The sequence below is a fragment of the Nerophis lumbriciformis genome, linkage group LG18 (genome assembly GCF_033978685.3).
Source record: "Nerophis lumbriciformis linkage group LG18, RoL_Nlum_v2.1, whole genome shotgun sequence".
Lineage (NCBI taxonomy): Eukaryota > Metazoa > Chordata > Actinopteri > Syngnathiformes > Syngnathidae > Nerophis > Nerophis lumbriciformis.
Window position 1 is genome coordinate 34,851,741 of NC_084565.2, and position 20,760 is coordinate 34,872,500.

The window sequence follows — 20,760 nt, forward strand, 5'->3', positions numbered from 1 at the left end:
AACACATTTCGGGAGAACATCCGCACCATAACACAACATAAACACAACAGAACAAATACCCAGAACCCCTTGCACCACTAACTCTTCCGAGACGCTACAATATACACCCCCCGCTACCACCTACCCCCCAAACCCCGCCCCGCCCACCTCAACCTCCTCATGCTCTCTCAGGGAGAGCATGTCCCAAATTCCAAGCTGCTGTTTTGAGGCATGTTAAAAAAAAAAAATGCACTTTGTGACTTCAATAATAAATATGGCAGTGCCATGTTGGCATTTTTTTTGGAAAACCTTGTTACATTGTTTAATGCATCCAGCGGGGCATCACAACAAAATGAGGCATAATAATGTGTTAATTCCACGACTGTATATATCAGTATCGGTTGATATCGGAATCGGTAATTAAGAGTTGGACAATATCGGAATATGGAATATTGGCAAAAAAGCCATTATCGGACATCTCTATTTGTAATGTTTCATTGTGTTGTGGCCACGCAGGACCAGCTCGCGGTGGCCTATCACCTCATCATAGACAACCGCCGCATCATGACGCAGGCCAGCGAGTTCTACCTGGCCTCCAGTCCGCCTCAGGGCTCCTTCATAGAGGAGGGCTTGCCGCTGCCCCCGGGGGTCAAGCCCCACCCGGAGAGGATGCCCCCGCTGCTGGCCGACAGCCCCAAGGCCCGCTGTCCCCTGGACGCCCTCAACACCACCCGACCCAAACCGCTGGCCGTGAAGAAAGCCAAGTGGCACCTGGGCATTCGGAGCCAGAGCCGACCCTACGACATCATGGCCGAGGTCTACAGGGCCATGAAACAACTGGGCTTCGATTGGAAGGTACGCGGGAAACATGCTGATCAACACAGCATGCGATGATCTTGTTTGTGTGCTAGGTGGTGAACCCGTACCACCTGCGGGTGCGCAGGAAAAACCCAGTGACGGGCAACCTGGTGAAGATGAGTCTGCAACTCTACCAGGTGGACAACAGATCCTACCTGCTCGACTTCAAGAGCATCGACGGTGGGTGACAAACAAAACAATCATACCAGCTCTTTACTATGCAGTGACACTATAATTAGAGATGTCTGATAATATCGGCAGGCATTATCGGCCGATAAATGCGTTAAAATGTAATATCGGAAATTATCGGTATCTGTTTTTTTATTATTGGTATCGTTTTTCAAAATTTATTTATTTTATTATTATTTTTTTTTTATTAAATCAACATAAAAAACACAAGATACACTTACAATTAGTGCACCAACCCAAAAAACCTCCCTCCCCCATTTACGCTCATTCACACTCATTCACACATAAGGGTTGTTTCTTTCTGTTATTAATATTGTGGTTCCTACATTATATATCAATATATATCAATACAGTCTGCAAGGGATACAGTCCGTAAGCACACATGATTGTGCGTGCTGCTGGTCCACTAATAGTACTAACCTTTAACAGTTAATTTTACTCATTTTCATTAATTACTAGTTTCTATGTAACTGTTTTTATATTGTTTTACTTTCTTTTTTATTCAAGAAAATGTATTTAATTTATTTATCTTATTTTATTTTATAATTTTTTTTTAAAAGTACCTTATCTTCACCATACCTGGTTGTCCAAATTAGGCATAATAATGTGTTAATTCCACAACTGTATATATCGGTTGATATCAGTATCGGTAATTAAAGAGTTGGACAATATCGGAACACCGGCAAAAAGCCATTATCGGACATCCCTAACTATAATTTAATTATTTTTATGTCATTTAATCTCCTCACAAAAAATATTTGGAGTTTGAATCCAATAAGTGGTACAATTACAATAAATTGTACTGAGCAACCAGTACAATGCAATAAAATGACAACAATAAAATGTAAAATTAAGAAAAGTCATAAAATGCCCTTTCATTGACACATACTTATACATTACAACCACACCTATCATTTACATCATAACACATAGACAATACATGCTCTTGTTCACATTTGTCATCATTTGTAAAAACAACCATGATTTTAACACACACACCTCGCAGCTTACAACAATAAGTATAATACACATTAAGATGACAAAGTTGCTGAGTTGGCAACACTGATCCCTCCTCCCATGTCTTCTTATTCTCTGGCAGACCACAGGTGTGTGTGTGTGTGTGTATTTGCAAATTCTCTGGCAGACCACGGGTGTGTGTATAAGCTAGCGTATACCACCACCAGGACCTACTTTATGAAGTTGTAACAACAAGATACATTTACAGACAGTCCCTTTTTATAATGTTTTTAGAGAACATTGCACCAAATCCATTTGGAACGGTCCGAATTTGCAATAAAAAAAAATAGTAATACGTGGATCGCAGGCCGCCACTAGTAAAATAATGTTTAGGAAACACGCACATCACAATAAGTTTAGTGTGGGGTTCTAGGGCATCATCTAACATCATCAAATTTCTTAGTACCGGATTATAGGGCGCATTAAAGGAGTCATGTTGTTATCATATTTTTTTCTAAATGGAAAACTCTTCCTTGTGGTCTACATAACATGTAATGGTGGTTCTTTGGTCAAAATGTTGCATAGATGATGTTTTACAGATCATCTTCAAGCCGCTTTTTGACAGTCTCTTCCGGATGCGTCGTTTTGTGGGCGGTCTTATTTACGTGGCTCACCTTCGACAGCGTTTTCTCCCCGTCATCTTTGTTGTAGCGGTGTAGCGTGCAAGGACGGTAGTGGAAGAAGTGTCAAAAGATGGAGCTAACTGTTTTAATGACATTCAGACTTTACTTCAATCAATAACGGAGCAGCATCTCCTCATCCGGAAACAAAAACAAGGCCAAAAATGTGTCTCGTGAAAAACCGTCCGACCGGAACGCTCTATTAACTAAAGTTCCTTGGGTGAATAATGTAAACTCACTACACCGGTATGTTTTAGCGCTTTCATGGCGAGTTTACTGACAGATATAAGTAAGAACTTTACACTACTTTATATTAGAAATGGCAACAGCGGAGAATGAATGTCCCATAACAAGAAGATAGAGAAAAATAAGAAGCTTATCAACTACGGTGTCGGCACGGACTACAAAGGCGGACACGCGCAATTTTTCAGGATTTATGCAGATCCAAAATGCAGATCAGCAGGTACCAGAAGGTAAGAAAAGTTGCTTTCGCATAATATTGCGAAACAAAACGCCAGATATGTCTTACCCTATACCAGGGGTCAGCTCTAGAGCCACATGCGGCTCTTTAGCGGCGCCCTGGTGGCTCCGTGGAGCTTTTTCAAAAATGTATGGAAATGTCAAAAAAAAATGGGGTGAAAAATGTTTTTTGTTGTAATATGGTTTCTGAAGGAGGACAGACATGACACAAACCTTCCTAATTGTTCGAAAGCCCACTGTTTAATAGGTTTGTCTTTATCTTTCACTGAGTACTGATGTATTTGGCGAGCGACATTTTGTCCTACTAATTTTAGCGGCCCTTGAACTCACCGTTGTGTGGACCGTGACTCAACAGTTTGTTTACATGTATAACTTTCCCCAACGCTGCCACAGAAAGACGTGTTTCATGCCACTCCTCCGTCTCATTTTGTCCACCAAACATTTTATGCTGTGCGTGAATGCACAAAGGTGAGCTTTTTGATGTGATTGACTTGTTGGAGCGCTAATCAGACATATTTGGTCAAGCTAATCAATGTAATAATAGCTATTTAGGCTAGCTGTACGTACATATTGCATCATTTGTCGGTATATTTGAGCTAATTTAATTTCCTTTACTTATGTCCTCTGTCTATTTGGTTTGTTTTTCCATGTCTCATGACACATTATCTGTATGTATTACTGGCTGCATTTCTGATAGTTGTTAGTGTGCCATGTTGTTCCAGACCACAGCAAACTTTACCGAGCTTGCAAAGATAGTAATAAATTAGAAGAAGACGGCCTGTCATTTCCTTTAACTTGGACACACACTGTACATCTATACATTTGGCCATTAAAAAGCCAGTCATTTCCAGGAGTTATCTCACCTTCTGAGAAGTTTTACTAATGTTTTTCAATGTTGTAAAAATGTGTAGAATAAATATTACATTTCAACATTTCTGTCAACAAAGATTTGCGTCAGCCTGCGACACAGTCATTTTGATAGTAGGTTAATATAGCTAATTAGCCACTTACATCATGTGCTGCCTTCATTATAACACTTATATAAGTCTTTTAATTTTTTGCGGCTCCAGACCGATGACTTTTTTTGTACTTTTGGTACAATATGGCTCTTTCAACATTTTGGGTTGCCGACCCCTGCCCTATACACACACCATAATACTACTCGTATGTTTAATGTGCCAACAATCCATCAAGTGGTGTGGCTTCATAGCTTACCAAAGTCTTACTAAAACATTTTGATATATTTTTGAGCGCCTTGTGTAAAGTTCTATATTTTCAATGGAACATATAAAATGTTGGTGTTTACTTGAGACATATTGCCGTCATAGTGCAGTCTACACATATCTCTTGTTTGACTGCCGTCTACTGGTCACACTTAACATTACACCATGTACCAAATAAAATTGCTTTGAGGTCGGTAAGCAAAACCAGAATTATTCTGTACATTAGGCGCACCAGGTGATAAGGCGCACTGTCGAGTTTTGAGAAAAAAACCAAAGATTTTAAGCGTGCCTTATAGTCCGGAAAATACGGTACACAAAGAAAAGCGAATGCTGAAGTATAACAATTGTTCATGCCTCCAGATGACATCATCGATGCGGTGGGCTTCAAGTCGGGCTCGTCCACCCCCCAGCGGTCCGGCTCGACGGCGGGCCTGCATCGGCCGAGGCTCAGCTTGGACTCGGTGGAGGTGCCTCAGCTCAGCTCGTCGCTGCCGGGCTCGCTGGGCGGCAGCTCGCCGGCTCTCGCCCCGCGCCAGGGTTCGCACACCATGGACTTCTTCGAGATGTGCGCCAGCCTCATCACCACCCTGGCCCGCTGACCACCCCTACCCCCCCAGGCTGTGAAGACGCAGGAAGACAATCAGATCAGAGCTTTTTTCCAAAGTGTTGGACCCGAGTCCTGATGTCAAGCTGATCCAGGAACAGGAAGGTGAGCACTCGGCACCTTTTTTTTTTTTTTTTTTTTTTTCCACCTGAGGGGACATCCTAACACTGATCAGAGGTCAGTTTGTGGTCTGAGGGAGCACATGAAGATTATCCACGTATATCGTATTTCTCCCACTATGTAGCGAACAAAATCACTTTATATAAATCAAAATATTTATTTTTGGAGAGATTATTTTTAAGCATTGAGCACAGATTTATTTAAATGCTGTTTAAATGTTATGATTAAAAGAGCAGATTTGAGAAATGAGAGTGAGAGAATGTTCCGCTGGCATTAATGACACGGCACAGACACACGCCATCGCACACGGAGGCTGCAAATATATTACACCTACAAATCTGACGACGTTAATATGAAACACTCGTGTTAATTAAAGCCAGCGTGGCGTTGACGAGGCAGACATGGCGGCCTGTCACATGGACGGTAAATTCAAATGACCACTGCTCTTTTCATTATTATTACTCAGTGGAGAACTAATGAAAATGTCCCATCACTGAGAGCCTCACGCACATCAAAGGCTCTACCCCTTCATTTATGCTGATGCCGTCATTCTTTAAACGCAACTTTTACTACTTAAGCCCTGTGAGACGGTGTGTGCACGACTGAAGTAGCTCCAGAAACCTTCTTCCAGCTGCCTTAAAACAACCAACTACTGTATTTCCCGGGCTATAAAGCGCACCGATATTTAAGCCGCACCCACCAAATTTGAGATTTGAGAAAAAATACATATTTTTACATATATAATCCGCACCAGACCGTAAATCGGCAGTAAAACGGCTGATCAAACAAAACAGAAGTCATCGTCATGGACCCATTAGCTGCGGAAGCTAGTTCTCCAATCAGCTAAACGGACTCAATAACTCCACAGTGACGTTTTGGTGAATTTACGAAACTGAAACGATACAAAGAGTATGCCGTTGAATGTGTTAGCATATTCGCTAATGCTAACAACGCTAGCAGGATTACATTACGATAGCCCATACAAATATGCATTAAAACTAGGGATGTCCGATAATATCGGACTGCCGATATTATCGGCCGATAAATGCTTTAAAATAGAAAATTATCGGTATCGGTTTCAAAAAGTAAAATGTATGACTTTTTAAAACGCCGCTGTGTACACGGACGTAGGGAGAAGTACAGAGCACCAATAAACCTTAAAGGCACTGCCTTTGCGTGCCGGCCCAGTCACATAATATCTACGGCTTTTCACACACGTGTGAATGCAATGCATTCTTGGTCAACAGCCATACAGGTCACACTGAGGGTGGCCGTGTAAACAACTTTGACACTGTTACAAATATGCGCCACACTGTGAACCCACACCAAACAAGAATGACAAACACATTTCGGGAGAACATCCGCACCGTAACACAACATAATTACAACAGAACAAATACCCAGAACCCCTTGCAGCACTAACTCTTCCGGGACACTACAATATACAACCCCCGCTACCCCTTACACCCCCACCTCAACCCCGCCTACCTCAACCTCCTCATGCTCTCTCAGGGAGAGCATGTCCCAAATTCCAAGCTGCTGTTTTGAGGCATGTTAAAAAAAATAATGCACTTTGTGACTTCAATAATAAATATGGCAGTGCCATGTTGGCATTTTTTCCCATAACTTGAGTTGATTTATTTTGGAAATCCTTATTACATTGTTTAATGCATCCGGCGGTGCATCACAACAAAATTAGGCATAATAATGTGTTAATTCCACGACAGTATATATAGGTATCGGTTGATATCGGAATCGGTAATCAAGAGTTGGACAATATCGGAATATCGGATATCGGCAAAAAAGCCATTATCGGACATCTCTAATTAAAACACTACTAGAGACATCATACATGGGATGGTTTAGTAAGTATGAATTGTTTTTAGATATATTTTAAAACTCACAAACGTTGCTTACAATGACGAATGAAGAATCCTTTTGAGCGGAAACGCTATGAATGGATCCCGACATGAAACAGGAAGTACATTGTCAACCTGCAGCACATGCAGTGCGCAAACTAGTTTAAAAGATGACGCCGTAGCACAAACAATAACACACCTTTTCCAGTGTCTCTGTCGGTGTAATATAAAAACTGTATGTTAAATACAAAACTTATTGGCCTTTCGCAAAAAAAAACAAAATCCCCAAATTAGCCGCACTGTCTCATAAGCGGCAGGGTTTAAACTGTTGAAAAAAGTAGCGACGTATATTCCGGAAAATATGATATTTTTGTGTGTGTGTCATATGATTGTTAAAAGTCAATATTTTTTTTGCTGAGTTTTCACACAGAACCCCATCTCTTTGTACCGTTTGTTTCCTCAATGTATCATGTTTCTGAAATGGAATGTAAAGAAAAATGATGTTGAAGGGTCCTCTCGCTTTCATGTTGGCAGGGAGCACTCATGCGCTGTTGTCTTTCTGCACTTGAAATCTTTTCTGACAAGTTCTCCCTCAAGAATTATGCAGTTTGTCGTCAGATTTTGTCTGGAGTATTCAGGCCATTATGGGGGAAAAAGATGTGCTATTTTTAGGAAGAAAAGTCATAATACAGTACCGTATAAGAAAACTGAAGGTGTTGTGAAAAAATGTCAGTTTTTTGGTAAAAGTTATGTAACACGAAAACATTGGCATGGTACGTTAACTAAATTGGAATATTACAATGTGCTTTTTAATTCTACCATAACTAAAACAGAAAGTTCAAGGAAATGTATCATGAAAAATAAAAAGTTATGTCACAAGAATAAAGCCGTGAAGCTAAGAAAATACTGTTGTGAGGTCAAGAGTCAGAAAACGTAATTACGTGAATAAAGTCACAAAGTTGCAACGTTATAACACAGAAATGTTATGAGAATACTAGTAATATCACTGTAAAAAGAGTGTAATGTTGCATGAATTATGTTTTTAAAGTCTTTAAGTATAACTGTAAATTTTGAGGAAAAGAGGTATAAAAGAAGAAAGTTAAATTATGAAAATAATTTTATATTTTTGACAAAACATTCAGAACAAGAATTCATTGTACATTTTTGGGGAAAATCGTATTGCGAGAAAAAAATGACGTCGCAGCAGTCAAAGTTAGAAAAAAAGTTAAAAATTTGAGGAGAGAGTTCAAATCTATACACAGTGGAACCTCGATTTACGGACATAATTTATTCTTGAAAATGGTTTGCAACTCCGAAAAGTTTGTAAAGTGAGGTATAGTTCCCCATAGGAATCAATGTATACATGAATAGATGGTTCTAGCCCTGGCAAAAGTCCCTATTTTTGTAAAAAAAACAACTGCACACTTTGAAGACACTATAAATTAATGTGTGTGTGTATATATATATATATATATATATATATATATATATATATATATATATATGTGTGTGTGTGTGTGTGTGTGTGTGTGTGTGTGTGTGTGTGTGTGTGTGTGTATATATATATATATATATATATATATATATATATATATATATATATATATATATATATATATATATATATATATATATATATATATATGATTGCCCTCTCAACGGGGGGTGCTTACAAACATCAGTTGTCTACCAATCTAAGGTAACACGCAAGGACATTAACACATCCGACACATATGTAGGATTAACCGAGGGAGAGTTCAAAACCAGATGGAACAACCACAAGGCTTCTTTCAGGAACCAAAACCTGCGGAATACCACAGAACTCAGCAAACACATTTGGGACCTCAAAGACAATAATGTTGAATATTCAATAACATGGCAAATTCTTGCATCCAGCACACCTTACAATAGTGGTAATAAAAGATGCAACCTATGCTTGAAAGAGAAACTGTTTATTATTTACCGTCCAGACCTGTCATCCCTCAACAAGCGCAGCGAAATTGTAACAGCATGCCGCCACAGACGGAAACACCTCCTAGGTAACACATGAGCCAATCACCACGCCCCTACGCCAGCCTGTACCCACCCACTCTGTGCCCTATATAAACCATGGTATGTGAATGCTCCCATTAAAATCTCCTGATGATTGAGGGAACCCCCCTCATGAAACAGGCCTGTAGAGATGAAATAGTCTTGTGATTTTTTTCCCACACATACATATATATATATATATATATATATATATATATATATATATATATATATAAACTATGAAAAAAACTGCGACTTATAGTCTGAAAAATACGGTACTCTAAAATCCATCATGTGCATTTACTGTTTGTCGGGGAAACCACACCCTCTAGTGGAAGGCACGTTCAACTGCACCTACTTTGCAGTATTCATGCTGAGTGCACCAAAAAGTGGCAAGTTGGTCATGTCAACTTGAAACACATAACATACACAATCTAATGTGTGCAAAGTATAGTCATGTCAACTTTAGACCCATCACATACACAACCTACCGTGTGCAAAGTGTTTTTCTGTGTTGCGGCATCGGCGTCTTTGTAATTACACACCTCCATTATTGTGTACGTCTCTGCCTGACTGATGGCATTTATGTCGTTATGCACTGCATGAAATTATGATTTTTGCACTAAAATGAGTATTTATTGGAAAAAAACAAACAAACAAACATACAAAATTAAGGAGATTTGTTGTGATGTGTAGTATGTGGAGGGGAGGTCTGGGAAGGTACATCATTTAAACACAATTTAAAAATACCCAATATAAAAATGCAAATAAACTGCTAGTAGCAGTTTTTAATATTTTGGTTGGATACAGGAGCACAATCAAATATTTACAGTAGTATAAATCTATAAAAATGTATATCAGATGGTTGAAAAAATATGTATACTACAAGAAAAATCACTATCATAATAAAGTGGTAAGTGGTAAACCTTTTGAAAAGTTGTAATTTTACACGTAATATGTTGAACAATTGTAGTTGTAATTTTAATAGAAAAACAACTAAGTTGCAAGAATAAAGTTCTAAATTACAGGAAACTAGTTAAAATATTCATCTAAAAAAAATGATGTTACGGGAATAAAGCTTAAAGAAACAAGTCTTAATGTTAGGAAAACAACCTAAGATACGAACTTAAAGCTAAAACATTTGAGGAAAAAATTTAAATTTTGAAGAATGATAGAATAGAGTAGAAATAATAGAAGTAACAAAACAGTGGCAGAACGATTACAAGAATAAAATGGTGACTTTTGTGAAAAATGGCGGAATATTACGATAATAAATGTAAGAATGTTCAAGAAATGGACATCAGGCAAAATAAATTGTTAGTTGAATTAAGTCGTGGCTTTCAAGACAAATTGATATAAAGTCGCATATAAAAATACAGTAAGAAAAAACTTGGAATACTACAAAAGAATTACAAAAAATGATTACCTCTGAGCATTGTACTGTATTTATTGTCACCAATAGAAGGTTTTTGGGATCAGATGTTCATCATATAACAAGAGACGTTTACTGATTAATTTTGGGATAAACTGGGTGAAACAGGAAGACAGCAGCTAAATAATATGGTTAGAAAGAAGTAGTACATAATAAACGTCATTGTATGTATTTGTCGCTGGTGAAAACACTGTAAACTGGTAAGTGATGTCTCATAACAATGACAAGATCCAATCCTGATTGTGTGCACCTTGCTTAGTAGCTCATCTTTATCCAGAAATCAACGGTTCAAATTGGTTTATTGTTCTTTCGTTGAGACTGAAAGCACAAAGAAGTTCCTTGCTGACTTTGTACACTGAAAGTCCACTCTTTATGAATCCACACAGTTCAAAAAAGCTTTTAAAAATGTCACAGCATGAAGAAAAATCCATCTTGCTTGTCTGTTCATAAACAAAAACAAATATATCTCAGCGTACACTCAGCGGAGTGATTACGATGATTAAACGTCGTGCTTACCAGTCGTTAATCGCTATCGTCAGCGTACATCTCTGGAGGAGGCAAAATCAGCATATCAGGATGTAAAATATCCTGTACTGAACTCGCCTGTGACCTTGTAAAATAAAAATAAAAATTAGACTCAGAATTAATATTTCAAGAATGTCTTTTCTGTATTTACGTTCCAAAAATGTCCTACCAATACAAAAAACTTTGTAAACGAAGAAAAAAGGGTGTAGTATCACGAGAAACTCATCCATATAAAAGTCACAAAAGTACAAGAAGGAAATTGTAATTTTTAAGAAAAAATTCTGAATGTTAAGACAAAGAACTAAGTAACAAGAATGGCAAAGGTACGAGAAAAACTTTGTAAATTTCCAGAAGAAAGTCGGAATGCTATAAAAAACACATGTTACAAGCATCATCTTGCAACGTTATAAGTAAACAGTCAAATCACAAAAGTATTTGAATAAAATCAGAAACTTCGAGGAAAAAGTCGTAATTTTATGAGAAACTCATCCACATGTTACAAGGATGAAGTTGCAAAGGCATGACGAATAACTGTTGCAAAAGTACAATAAAGAAATTGTAAGTTTTAAGGAAAAAGTCTGAATCTTACGACAAATAACTTAAGTTACGAGAACGGCGAAGGTATGAGAAAAACATAGTATGTTTCTAGAAAGAAGTCAGACTATTATGGGAAATGCATCGTTGTATCGTCAAACGTTTGAATTTTACGACAAAGAAATTATATTACTAGAATGGCAAAGGTTTGAAAAAAACATTGTACGTTTCTCGAAGAAAGTCGGAATATTATGAAAAATGCATCGTCATGTTACCAGCATCAAGTTGTGAGTATGCAATAAAGTTACAAAGGTACGAAAATAAAATCATAAACCTCCAGAATTGTTTTTTAATATCGCGAGAAAATATGTTATGAATACTTTGGTGCAAAGGTATAAAGAACAAAAGTCACAAAAGCACAAAAAAGAAATCATACATTTAACGAAAAATGTCAGAACGTTACGACAAAGAACTTAAGTTACGAGAATGGCAAAGATACAAGAAAATTATGTCAAGAGAATGGCAAAGGTACGAGAAAAACTGTACGTTTCTTGAAGAAAGTCAGAATATTATGGAAAATGCATCGTTATATCGTTAAAAAGTCTAAATGATACGACAAAGACATTAAATTACGAGAATGACAAAGGCTTGAGAAAAACATTGTATCTTTTTGGGAGAAGAAAGTCGGAATATTATGAAAAATGCATCGCTACGTTACCAGCATCAAGTTGTGAGTATACAGTAAAGTTTCAAAGGTACGAAAATAAAATCGTAAACTTTAAAGAAAAAAATCGTAATACCACGAGAAACACATCCTATTATAAATATTTAGTTGCATAGGTATGAAGAATAACCGTTGCAAAAGTACAATAATGAAATTGTAAGTTTTAAGGAAAAAGTCTGAATCTTACGACAAATAACTTAAGTTACGAGAATGGCAAAGGTATGAGAAAAACATAGCATGTTTCTAGAAAGAAGTCAGACTATTATGGGAAATGCATCTTTGTATCGTCAAAAGTTTGAATGTTACGACAAAGAAATTATATTACTAGAATGGCAAAGGTTTGAAAATAACATTGTACGTTTCTCAAAGAAAGTCGGAATATTATGAAAAATGCATCGTCATGTTACCAGCATCAAGTTGTGAGTATGCAGTAAAGTTACAAAGGTACGAAAATAAAATCGTAAACCTCGAGAAAATATGTTACAAATATTTAGGTGCAAAGCACAAGAAAGAAATCATACATTTAAAGAAAAATGTCAGAACGTTACGACAAAGAACTTAAGTTACGAGAATGGCAAAGATACAAGAAAATTATGTCAAGAGAATGGCAAAGGTACGAGAAAAACAGTACGTTTCTTGAAGAAAGTCAGAATATTATGGAAAATGCATCGTTATATCGTTAAAAAGTCGGAATGTTACGACAAAGACGTTAAATTACGAGAATGGCAAAGGCTTGAGAAAAACATTGTACGTTTTTGGGAGAAGAAAGTCGGAATATTATGAAAAATGCATCGCTACGTTACCAGCATCAAGTTGTGCGTATACAGTAAGGTTTCAAAGGTACAAAAATAAAATCGTAAACTTTAAGGAAAAAAATCGTAATACCACGAGAAACTCAACCTAATATAAATATTTAGTTGCAAAGGTATGAAGAATAAAAGTATAACATTGTATATTTCCTGATGAAATTTGGAATAATATGGAAAATGCATGGTTATGTTACCAGCATCAAGTTGTGAAATTTTGAGTACGAGAATAAAATCCTAAACTTCAAAGAAAAACTTGTAACACTACGAGAAACTCATCCATATGTTACTAACATTAAGTTGCAAAAGTACAAAGCAAACGAGTCACAAAAGTACAACAAAATGAAAAATGCATCGTGGTGAAGTTTAGCATACAGTAAAGTTACGAGAATAAAATTGTGAACTTCGAGGAAAAAGTCGTAATGTTACGAGAAACTCATCCATATGTTTCAAGCGTGAAGTTGCAAAAGTATGACGAATAAAAGTCCCAACAGCACATTTTGAGAGAAAAGTTAGAATGTTACCACAAAAAACTTAAGTTACGAGAATGGCCAACGTACGGCAATAACACTGTACATTTCCAGAAGAAAGTCGGAATATCAAAACAACTAATCTCCAATTTGCGACATTATTAGAATACAGTGGAGTCTGAAAAGTATGGGAATAAAATCAATCAGGAATGCTGTTTCAAACACGTCAGATATACTTACTGATGAACCTCGTCCTCGCCGTGATGTACGAGACCTGAGGAGCAACCACAAGTTAATTACTGCAAGCAAACACATCTGCCGCGTTACGCAATAAAAACCAGGAGGATTCCATTATACTCGAAGTGGGCGGAGCTACATGCACCATGACCGTACAATCTCAGGCGCTCCAGTTATTATCCAATAATTGGCCGTACTCACGTTGTAATATTCCTCCCGTCAACCAGCCTGCTATGCAGTGCACCTTTGCAGACTATTTTTTTGCCAAAATGTGTAACTTTGACTATGTAAGTTAATGGGAATCTACAATTTACAAAACCAGTGAAGTTGGCACGTTGTGTAAATGGTAAATAAAAACAGAATACAATGATTTGCAAATCATTTTCAACTTATATTCAATTGAACAGACTGCAAAGACAAGATATTTAACGTTCGAACTGGTAAATTTAATTATTTTTTGCAAGTATTAGCTCATTTGGAATTTGATGCCTGCAACATGTTTCAAAAAAGCTGGCACAAGTGGCAAAAAAGACTGAGAAAGTTGAGGAATGCTCATCAAACACTTATTTGGAACATCCCACAGGTGAACAGGCTAATTGGGAACAGGTGGGTGCCATGATTGGGTATAAAAGCAGCTTCCGTGAAATGCTCAGTCATTCACAAACAAGAATGGGGCGAGGGTCACCACTTTGTCAACAAATGCGTGAGCAAATTGTCCAACAGTTTAAGAACAACATTTCTCAATGAGCTGTTGCAAGAAATTTAGAGATTTCACCATCTACGGTCCGTAATATCATCAAAAGGTTCAGAGATTCTGGAGAAATCACTGCACGTAAGCAGCAAGGCCCGTGACATTCGATCCCTCAGGCGGTACTGCATCAAAAATCGACATCAGTGTGTAAAGGATATCACCACATGGGCTCACGAACACTTTAGAAAACCACTGTCAGTAACTACAGTTTGTCGCTACATCTGTAAGTGCAAGGTAAAACTACTATGCAAAGCCAAAGCCATTTATCAACAACACCCAGAAACGCTGTCCCGAGCTCATCTAAGATGGACTGATGCAAAGTGGAAAAGTGTTCTGTGGTCTGGCGAGTCCACATTTTAAATTGTTTTTGGAAACTGTGGACGTCGTGTCCTCCGTACCAAAGAGGAAAAGAACCATTTGGACTGTTATAGGCGCAAAGTTCAAAAGCCAGCACCTGTGATGGTATGGGGGTGTATTAGTGCCCAAGGCATGGGTAACTTACACATCTGTGAAGGCACCATTAATGCTGAAAGGTACATACAGGTTTTGGAGCAACATATGTTGCCATCCAAGCAACATTACTATGGACGCCCCTGCTTATTTCAGCAAGACCATGCCAAGCCACATTCTGCACGTGTTACAACAGCGTGGTTTAGTAGTAAAACGGTGCGGATACTAGACTGGCTTGCCTGTAGTCCAGACTTGTGGCGCATTATGAAGCCTAAAATACCACAACGGAGACCCCGGACTGTTGAACAACTTAAGCTGTACATCAAGCAAGAATGGGACAGAATTCCACCTGAAAAGCTTCAAAAATTGGTCTCCTCAGTTCCCAAACGATTACTGAGTGTTGTTAAAAGGAAAGGCCATGTAACACAGTGGTAAAAATGCCCCTGTCAACTTTTTTGCAATGTGTTGCTGCCATTAAATTCTAAGTTAATGATTATTGGCAAAAAAATACACAAGTTTCTCAGTTCAAACATTACACATCTTGTCTTTGCAGTCTATTCAATTGAATATAAGTTGAAAAGGATTTGCAAATCATTGTATTCTGTTTTTATTTACCATTTACACAACGTGCCAACTTCACTGGTTTTGGGTTTTGTACAAGCTCAATAATGAACATTATCACAGTAATGTGAGCGTATATTATATGCAGGTGTACCTAATTTTATGACTAGTGAGTGAATACATGGTGAACTAAACTTTATTTAGTGTTTCTCCACAAATCACTTCTTCCTCCCAGGGGAAGTCTGCTATCAACAAACTGTGTGCAGATATGTGAAGTGGTGCTCCTCACAAACAAGCTGATGTGTGTCTTGTTTACTGTGACACACACACACACACACACACACACACACACACACACAAACACAACAGGAGTTCAATGAGTTTCAAGTTGCTTAGAAAAGTTGTTTGTGTTTTTGAAGTGGTAGTGGGTGAAGACATGTCTGACTTTGACAAACATGCCGTGTCAAAACAAGAAGACGAGTAATCTTCACTGCTATCTGAGACAGAGTAGAAGCTAAGGGTAGCCAAGGTCAAAGGTCACATTCAGTTTGTGTTTGGCTATAAAACTCCAGGAAATATTCAAGGTGCATCCTCTATATGGCAAGAGCGCTCTGCTGTTTTTAAGGACCTACATATTCATATGGCCCCATTCCTGGCTGGATCTCGCAGAGGAATGTGGGGAGGTCAATTATTTTGCAGTGCAGTCTGCTGAAAATGACAGAAAGTGCCACTCTACAGAGCAACTGACGCTGTGGTCAAAGTTGGAATTGCCACACAACACATTTTAAGATGTTTAACATGAAATTAACAAAATGATCTTTTAACAATGGAAATCCTTTTTAAAAGCAAAAACAATCAGTCATCCAAAAATATCAATAAATATCAACAATATTAGCATGTGGGTTTATTGTGACCACTTTTGGTAAGCAGAACTGGCGCTGCGGGATGAACCGTACTGTCCTGACGTGCAAATCGGTCGTACGACCTGGGTTTATGGGCGAAAGACTAATCGTACCAGTTTTTTTTTACCGTAAAATCGACAATCATGTATTTTACAGTGCATTACTGCAAACTGAAAAATTATGCTACTTTTTACATGTGATTTTTCCATCTATTGTCGGAAATCCGTCTTTTTTTTAATCTCTAACAATATCAAAAATAATTTTCCCTTTTTCGTCGCTTTTTCCGACCTATATGTGTGTTAAAATCTTGATCCTTCACTTTGCCATACCTGCCAACAACTACGATTTTTCCGTAATGAATACTGTTTTTGATAACGCAGTGGTAAAAACATCCATCCATCCATTTTCTACCGCTTATCCCTTTCGCGGGGGGGCTGGAGCCTATCTCAGCTACAATCGGGTGGAAGGCAGGGTACACCCCTGGACAAGTCACCACCTCATCGCAGGGTCAACACAGACAGACAGACAACATTCACACTCACATTCACACACTAGGGCCAATTTAGTGTTGCCAATCAAACGCGTATAATTTTGGTACCGGTACCAAAATATTGGCATCGGGACAACACTAGTAGTGACTGAAACAGACATAGTGAGTCATTTGGATGAATGGGGTATGTATTTATGTAAACTCTGTTGATAATTTTTTCAATTCTTTAAACACCAAAACATCTTTAAAATGTGCTTTTTTGGCACATTTTTGCATGTTCAATTGCTGAAAAACCTGCGGCCCCCAGACCCCCGGCTTATTTTCAATCTTTTTCATTAAGTTAAAATCTTATGCCTGTGTTGTGTGGCAGCTAAAGTGGATAGTGCACCCCCCTCCCCCCGATTTGTTACGTTTCATGTGTCAGGTAAACCGGGACAAATCCCTTTCCTACTGTGCTGCTAAAACGCAAGCCAAAGATGCTCTATGTGACCGTTACTTGCTTATTCATGTTATTGTGTTACATGGGGGCGAAGAACCCTGTTGATTTTGAATTAGGATTTCAGTATTTTGGACAAATATTTTCATTGTGATTCTGAGGCTCGACTTACTTGTTTGTCGTTCAGTGACGCTGAAACAGAAAGGAAAACAATATTTTATATTTGAGTATACTTTTTTTTATAATAATGTAATAGAATAAAAAAGTTCATTGTGTTGTATTTTTGTATGATGCGATACATTGTTCAAAGTTCTGCTGTGATAAATGGTGCTACTTTGTGTTACCTTGTGTAGCCCGATGCATTGAGTTGCATGATGTTACGTCTTTGTACGCTGTTACGTTGTAATACATTGTTACTTTGTCTTACATTGTGTTAGTCCGTGTTATGTTGTGCAATGTGGTCCATTGTGTTACATTGTGTCACCTTGTGTTACATGCTACATTGTAATACATTGTGCTGGCTCCTGTTCCATGGTGTTAAGTTGTGTTACAGTGTAATCCATTGTGGTAGGTTCTACTACACTGTTACCTTATGTTAAATGGTGTTACGTTGTGTTACTATGCCATACAGTGTTGTGTTACCTCGTGTATTACAACATATGCGACTTAACCCCATGTTAACCCAGTGTACTACAATGTAACACTATATCATATAACAAAATGTTTCACATGACACAACATAGCACGACTTAGCACAAGGTAACACGATGTAACACAATGTATCACGTAACATTGTGTTGTGTTGCAATACCATACTGTATGTTATTGTGTGCTACATGGTGGTACCTTCCATCACGTTGTGTAACGTTGTACATTGTGTAACATGGTGTTTATCTTGTGTTACATAGTGTTACCTTGTGTCAAGTTGTGTGACGTTGCGTAACGTGTGTTATATTGTGCGTGTTGCGTTCCGATGCATTGTTACAAGGTGTTTACCTTATGTGTTACATTGTGTTACCTTGTGCTAAGTTGTTACGTTGTGTAATGTGATATATTGTGTTGTATGGTGTTACCGTATGTTACGATGTATGTATCACATTACACTACATAACATTATGATACGTTGCAATACTGTATGTTATCTTGTGTTACATTGTGTTACCTTGTGTTAATTTGCGTTAGTTGAGTAATGTGATACATTGTGTTGTATGGCGTTACTGTATGTTACGTTGTAATGCACTGTGTTAACTTGTAGAACACAATGTATGCGTCACGTTACACTACATAACATTGTGACACGTTGCAATACTGTATGTTATTTTGCGCTACATGGTGGTACGTTGTGTAACGTTGTACATTGTGTAACATGGTGTTTACCTTGTGTTACATAGTGTTACCTTGTGTGACGTTGCGTAATGTGTGTTATATGGTGCTACCGCGTGTTACGTTGTAATACTCTGTTAAGCTGTGTTTACGTTCCGATGCATTGTGTTACATGGTGTTTACCTTGTGTGTTACATTGTTACCTTGTGTTACGTTGTGTAATGTGATATATTGTGTTATATGGTGTTACCGTATGTTACGGTGTATGTATCACATTATACTACATAACATTGTGATACGTTGCAATACTGTATGTTATCTTGTGTTACCTTGTGTTAATTTGCGTTAGTTGAGTAACGCGATACATTGTGTTATATGGTGTTACTGTATGTTACGTTGTATTGCTCTGTGTTAACTTGTATAACACAATGTATGCGTCCGTTACACTACATAACATTGTGATACGTTGCAATACTGTGTTATTTTGTGCTACATGGTGGTACGTTGTGTAACGTTGTACATTGTGTAACATGGTGTTTACCTTGTGTTACATAGTGTTACCTTGTGTCAAGTTGCGTGACGTTGCGTAACTTGTGTTATATGGTGCTACCGCGTGTTACGTTGTAATACTCTGTTAACTGTGTTTACGTTCCGATGCATTGTGTTATATGGTGTTTACCTCGTGTGTTACCTTGTGATAAGTTGTTACGTTGTGTCATGTGTTATATGGTGTTACCGTATGTTACGATGTATGTATCACATTACACTACATAACATTGTGATACGTTGCAATACAGTGTGTTATCTTGTGTTACCTTGTGTTAATTTGCGTTAGTTGAGTAACGTGATACATTGTGTTATATGGTGTTACTGTATGTTACGTTGTAATGCACTGTGTTAACTTGTATAACACAATGTATGCGTCACGTTACACTAACATTGTGACACGTTGCAATACTGTATGTCATTTTGTGCTACATGGTGGTACGTTGTGACGTTGCGTAACGTGATACATTGTGTTATGGTGTTACTGCATGTTACGTTGTAATACACTCTGTTATCCTGTGTTAGGTTCTGAAACATTGTGTACCATGGTGTTTACCTTGTGTTACCTTTCGTTGTTACATTCTGTAACGTGATATTGTGTTATATGGTGTTACTGTATGTTACGTTCTAATGCACTGTTAACTTGTGTAACACAATGTGTGTATCGCGTTACACTACATAACATTGTGATACGTTGCAATACCGTATTTTGTTACATGGTGGTTCCTTGTGTTGTGTTGTGTAACATTATACATTGTGTTACATGGTGTTTACCTTTTGTTAAAGTGTGTTACGTTGTGTGGCGTGATACATTGTTTTGTATGGCGTTCCTGCATTGTACGTTGTAACGCACTCTAGTAACTTCTGTTACGTTCTAGTGCTGCATGTTATGTTGTGTAACATGACGTGACGCGTCATGTTACATGCTGTCCCCTTGTGTTAAGTTGTGTTACGTTGTGTAACGTGATACATGGTGTTACTGCATGTTACGTTCTCTTTCACTTGGTTAACCTGCGTTGCGTTTTAGTACATTGTGTTAACGTTGTGTAGCGTGACACATTTAATATATGGTGATACCTTGTGTTAAGTTGTGGTTCATCATGTTGTATTACGTGGTGTTACGTTGTGTAGCCTAAAACGTTGTGTTACGTTGTGTAAAGGGATACCTTGGGTTGTATGGCGTCAGGATATGTTTTTCGTTGTACTACAGTTGGTGTGTTACATGATACGTTGTGTAACGTGATACTTTTGAATACATTACACTGCGTAACGCAATGACAACGTTGTGTTACATTGTGTTGCTTTAGGCCTACCTGGCAGTCGGCTGTACAGTTTTAGGCGATTGGAAAAACGTGGTCAACTTTTGAAGGGCTTCATTTCTGGCTCTGATGAAAACACAATACATATATTATCATTATTTTATTATTATTTATCATTGTTCAACAATTGTGCATAAATTAAGCGTGTAAACTCACTGTTCATGCGTTCCACCCGCAATGACGTCACTGTTATTGTACTGTTGGTTGGCATAGAGGTCTGAGTGGCCTTCGAGGACAAGAAGCCAATATTGTCAATAAACTGTCTGTTGCCGAA

The 20,760-nt window shown here is 37.9% G+C and overlaps 2 protein-coding genes across 5 annotated transcripts in view; one reads left to right on the forward strand and one right to left on the reverse strand.

Annotated features, from left to right (window-relative positions):
- prkaa2 (protein kinase, AMP-activated, alpha 2 catalytic subunit) overlaps positions 1–20,760 on the forward strand; it is a 64,203-nt gene that overhangs the window by 30,083 nt on the left and 13,360 nt on the right. The window contains exons 8-10 of one of the 2 annotated variants that reach the window (XR_012050956.1): positions 496–834; positions 891–1,017; positions 4,727–5,075. Coding sequence is in view for 1 of the 2 variants with exons in the window: in XM_061978198.2 (XP_061834182.2) it covers positions 496–834; positions 891–1,017; positions 4,727–4,965 (705 nt within the window). In the remaining variant the exon portion in view is untranslated. Of the gene's footprint in view, positions 1–495; positions 835–890; positions 1,018–4,726; positions 5,802–20,760 lie in introns of those variants that run through there. The other variant, XM_061978198.2, reaches the window with a different exon arrangement.
- The window catches only part of LOC133617873 (uncharacterized), a 29,463-nt gene continuing 19,112 nt past the window's right edge, over positions 10,410–20,760 (reverse strand). For 2 of the 3 annotated variants that reach the window (XM_072915100.1, XM_061978199.2), the window contains exons 15-20: positions 20,643–20,712; positions 20,481–20,552; positions 17,471–17,490; positions 13,712–13,745; positions 10,929–11,022; positions 10,410–10,852 (exon numbers count right to left, since the gene is read on the reverse strand). In XM_072915100.1, coding sequence (XP_072771201.1) covers positions 10,935–11,022; positions 13,712–13,745; positions 17,471–17,490; positions 20,481–20,552; positions 20,643–20,712 — 284 coding nt within the window. In that variant the 3' untranslated portion in view covers positions 10,410–10,852; positions 10,929–10,934. The remainder of the gene's footprint in view (positions 10,853–10,928; positions 11,023–13,711; positions 13,746–17,470; positions 17,491–20,480; positions 20,553–20,642; positions 20,713–20,760) is intronic. The other variant, XR_012050955.1, reaches the window with a different exon arrangement.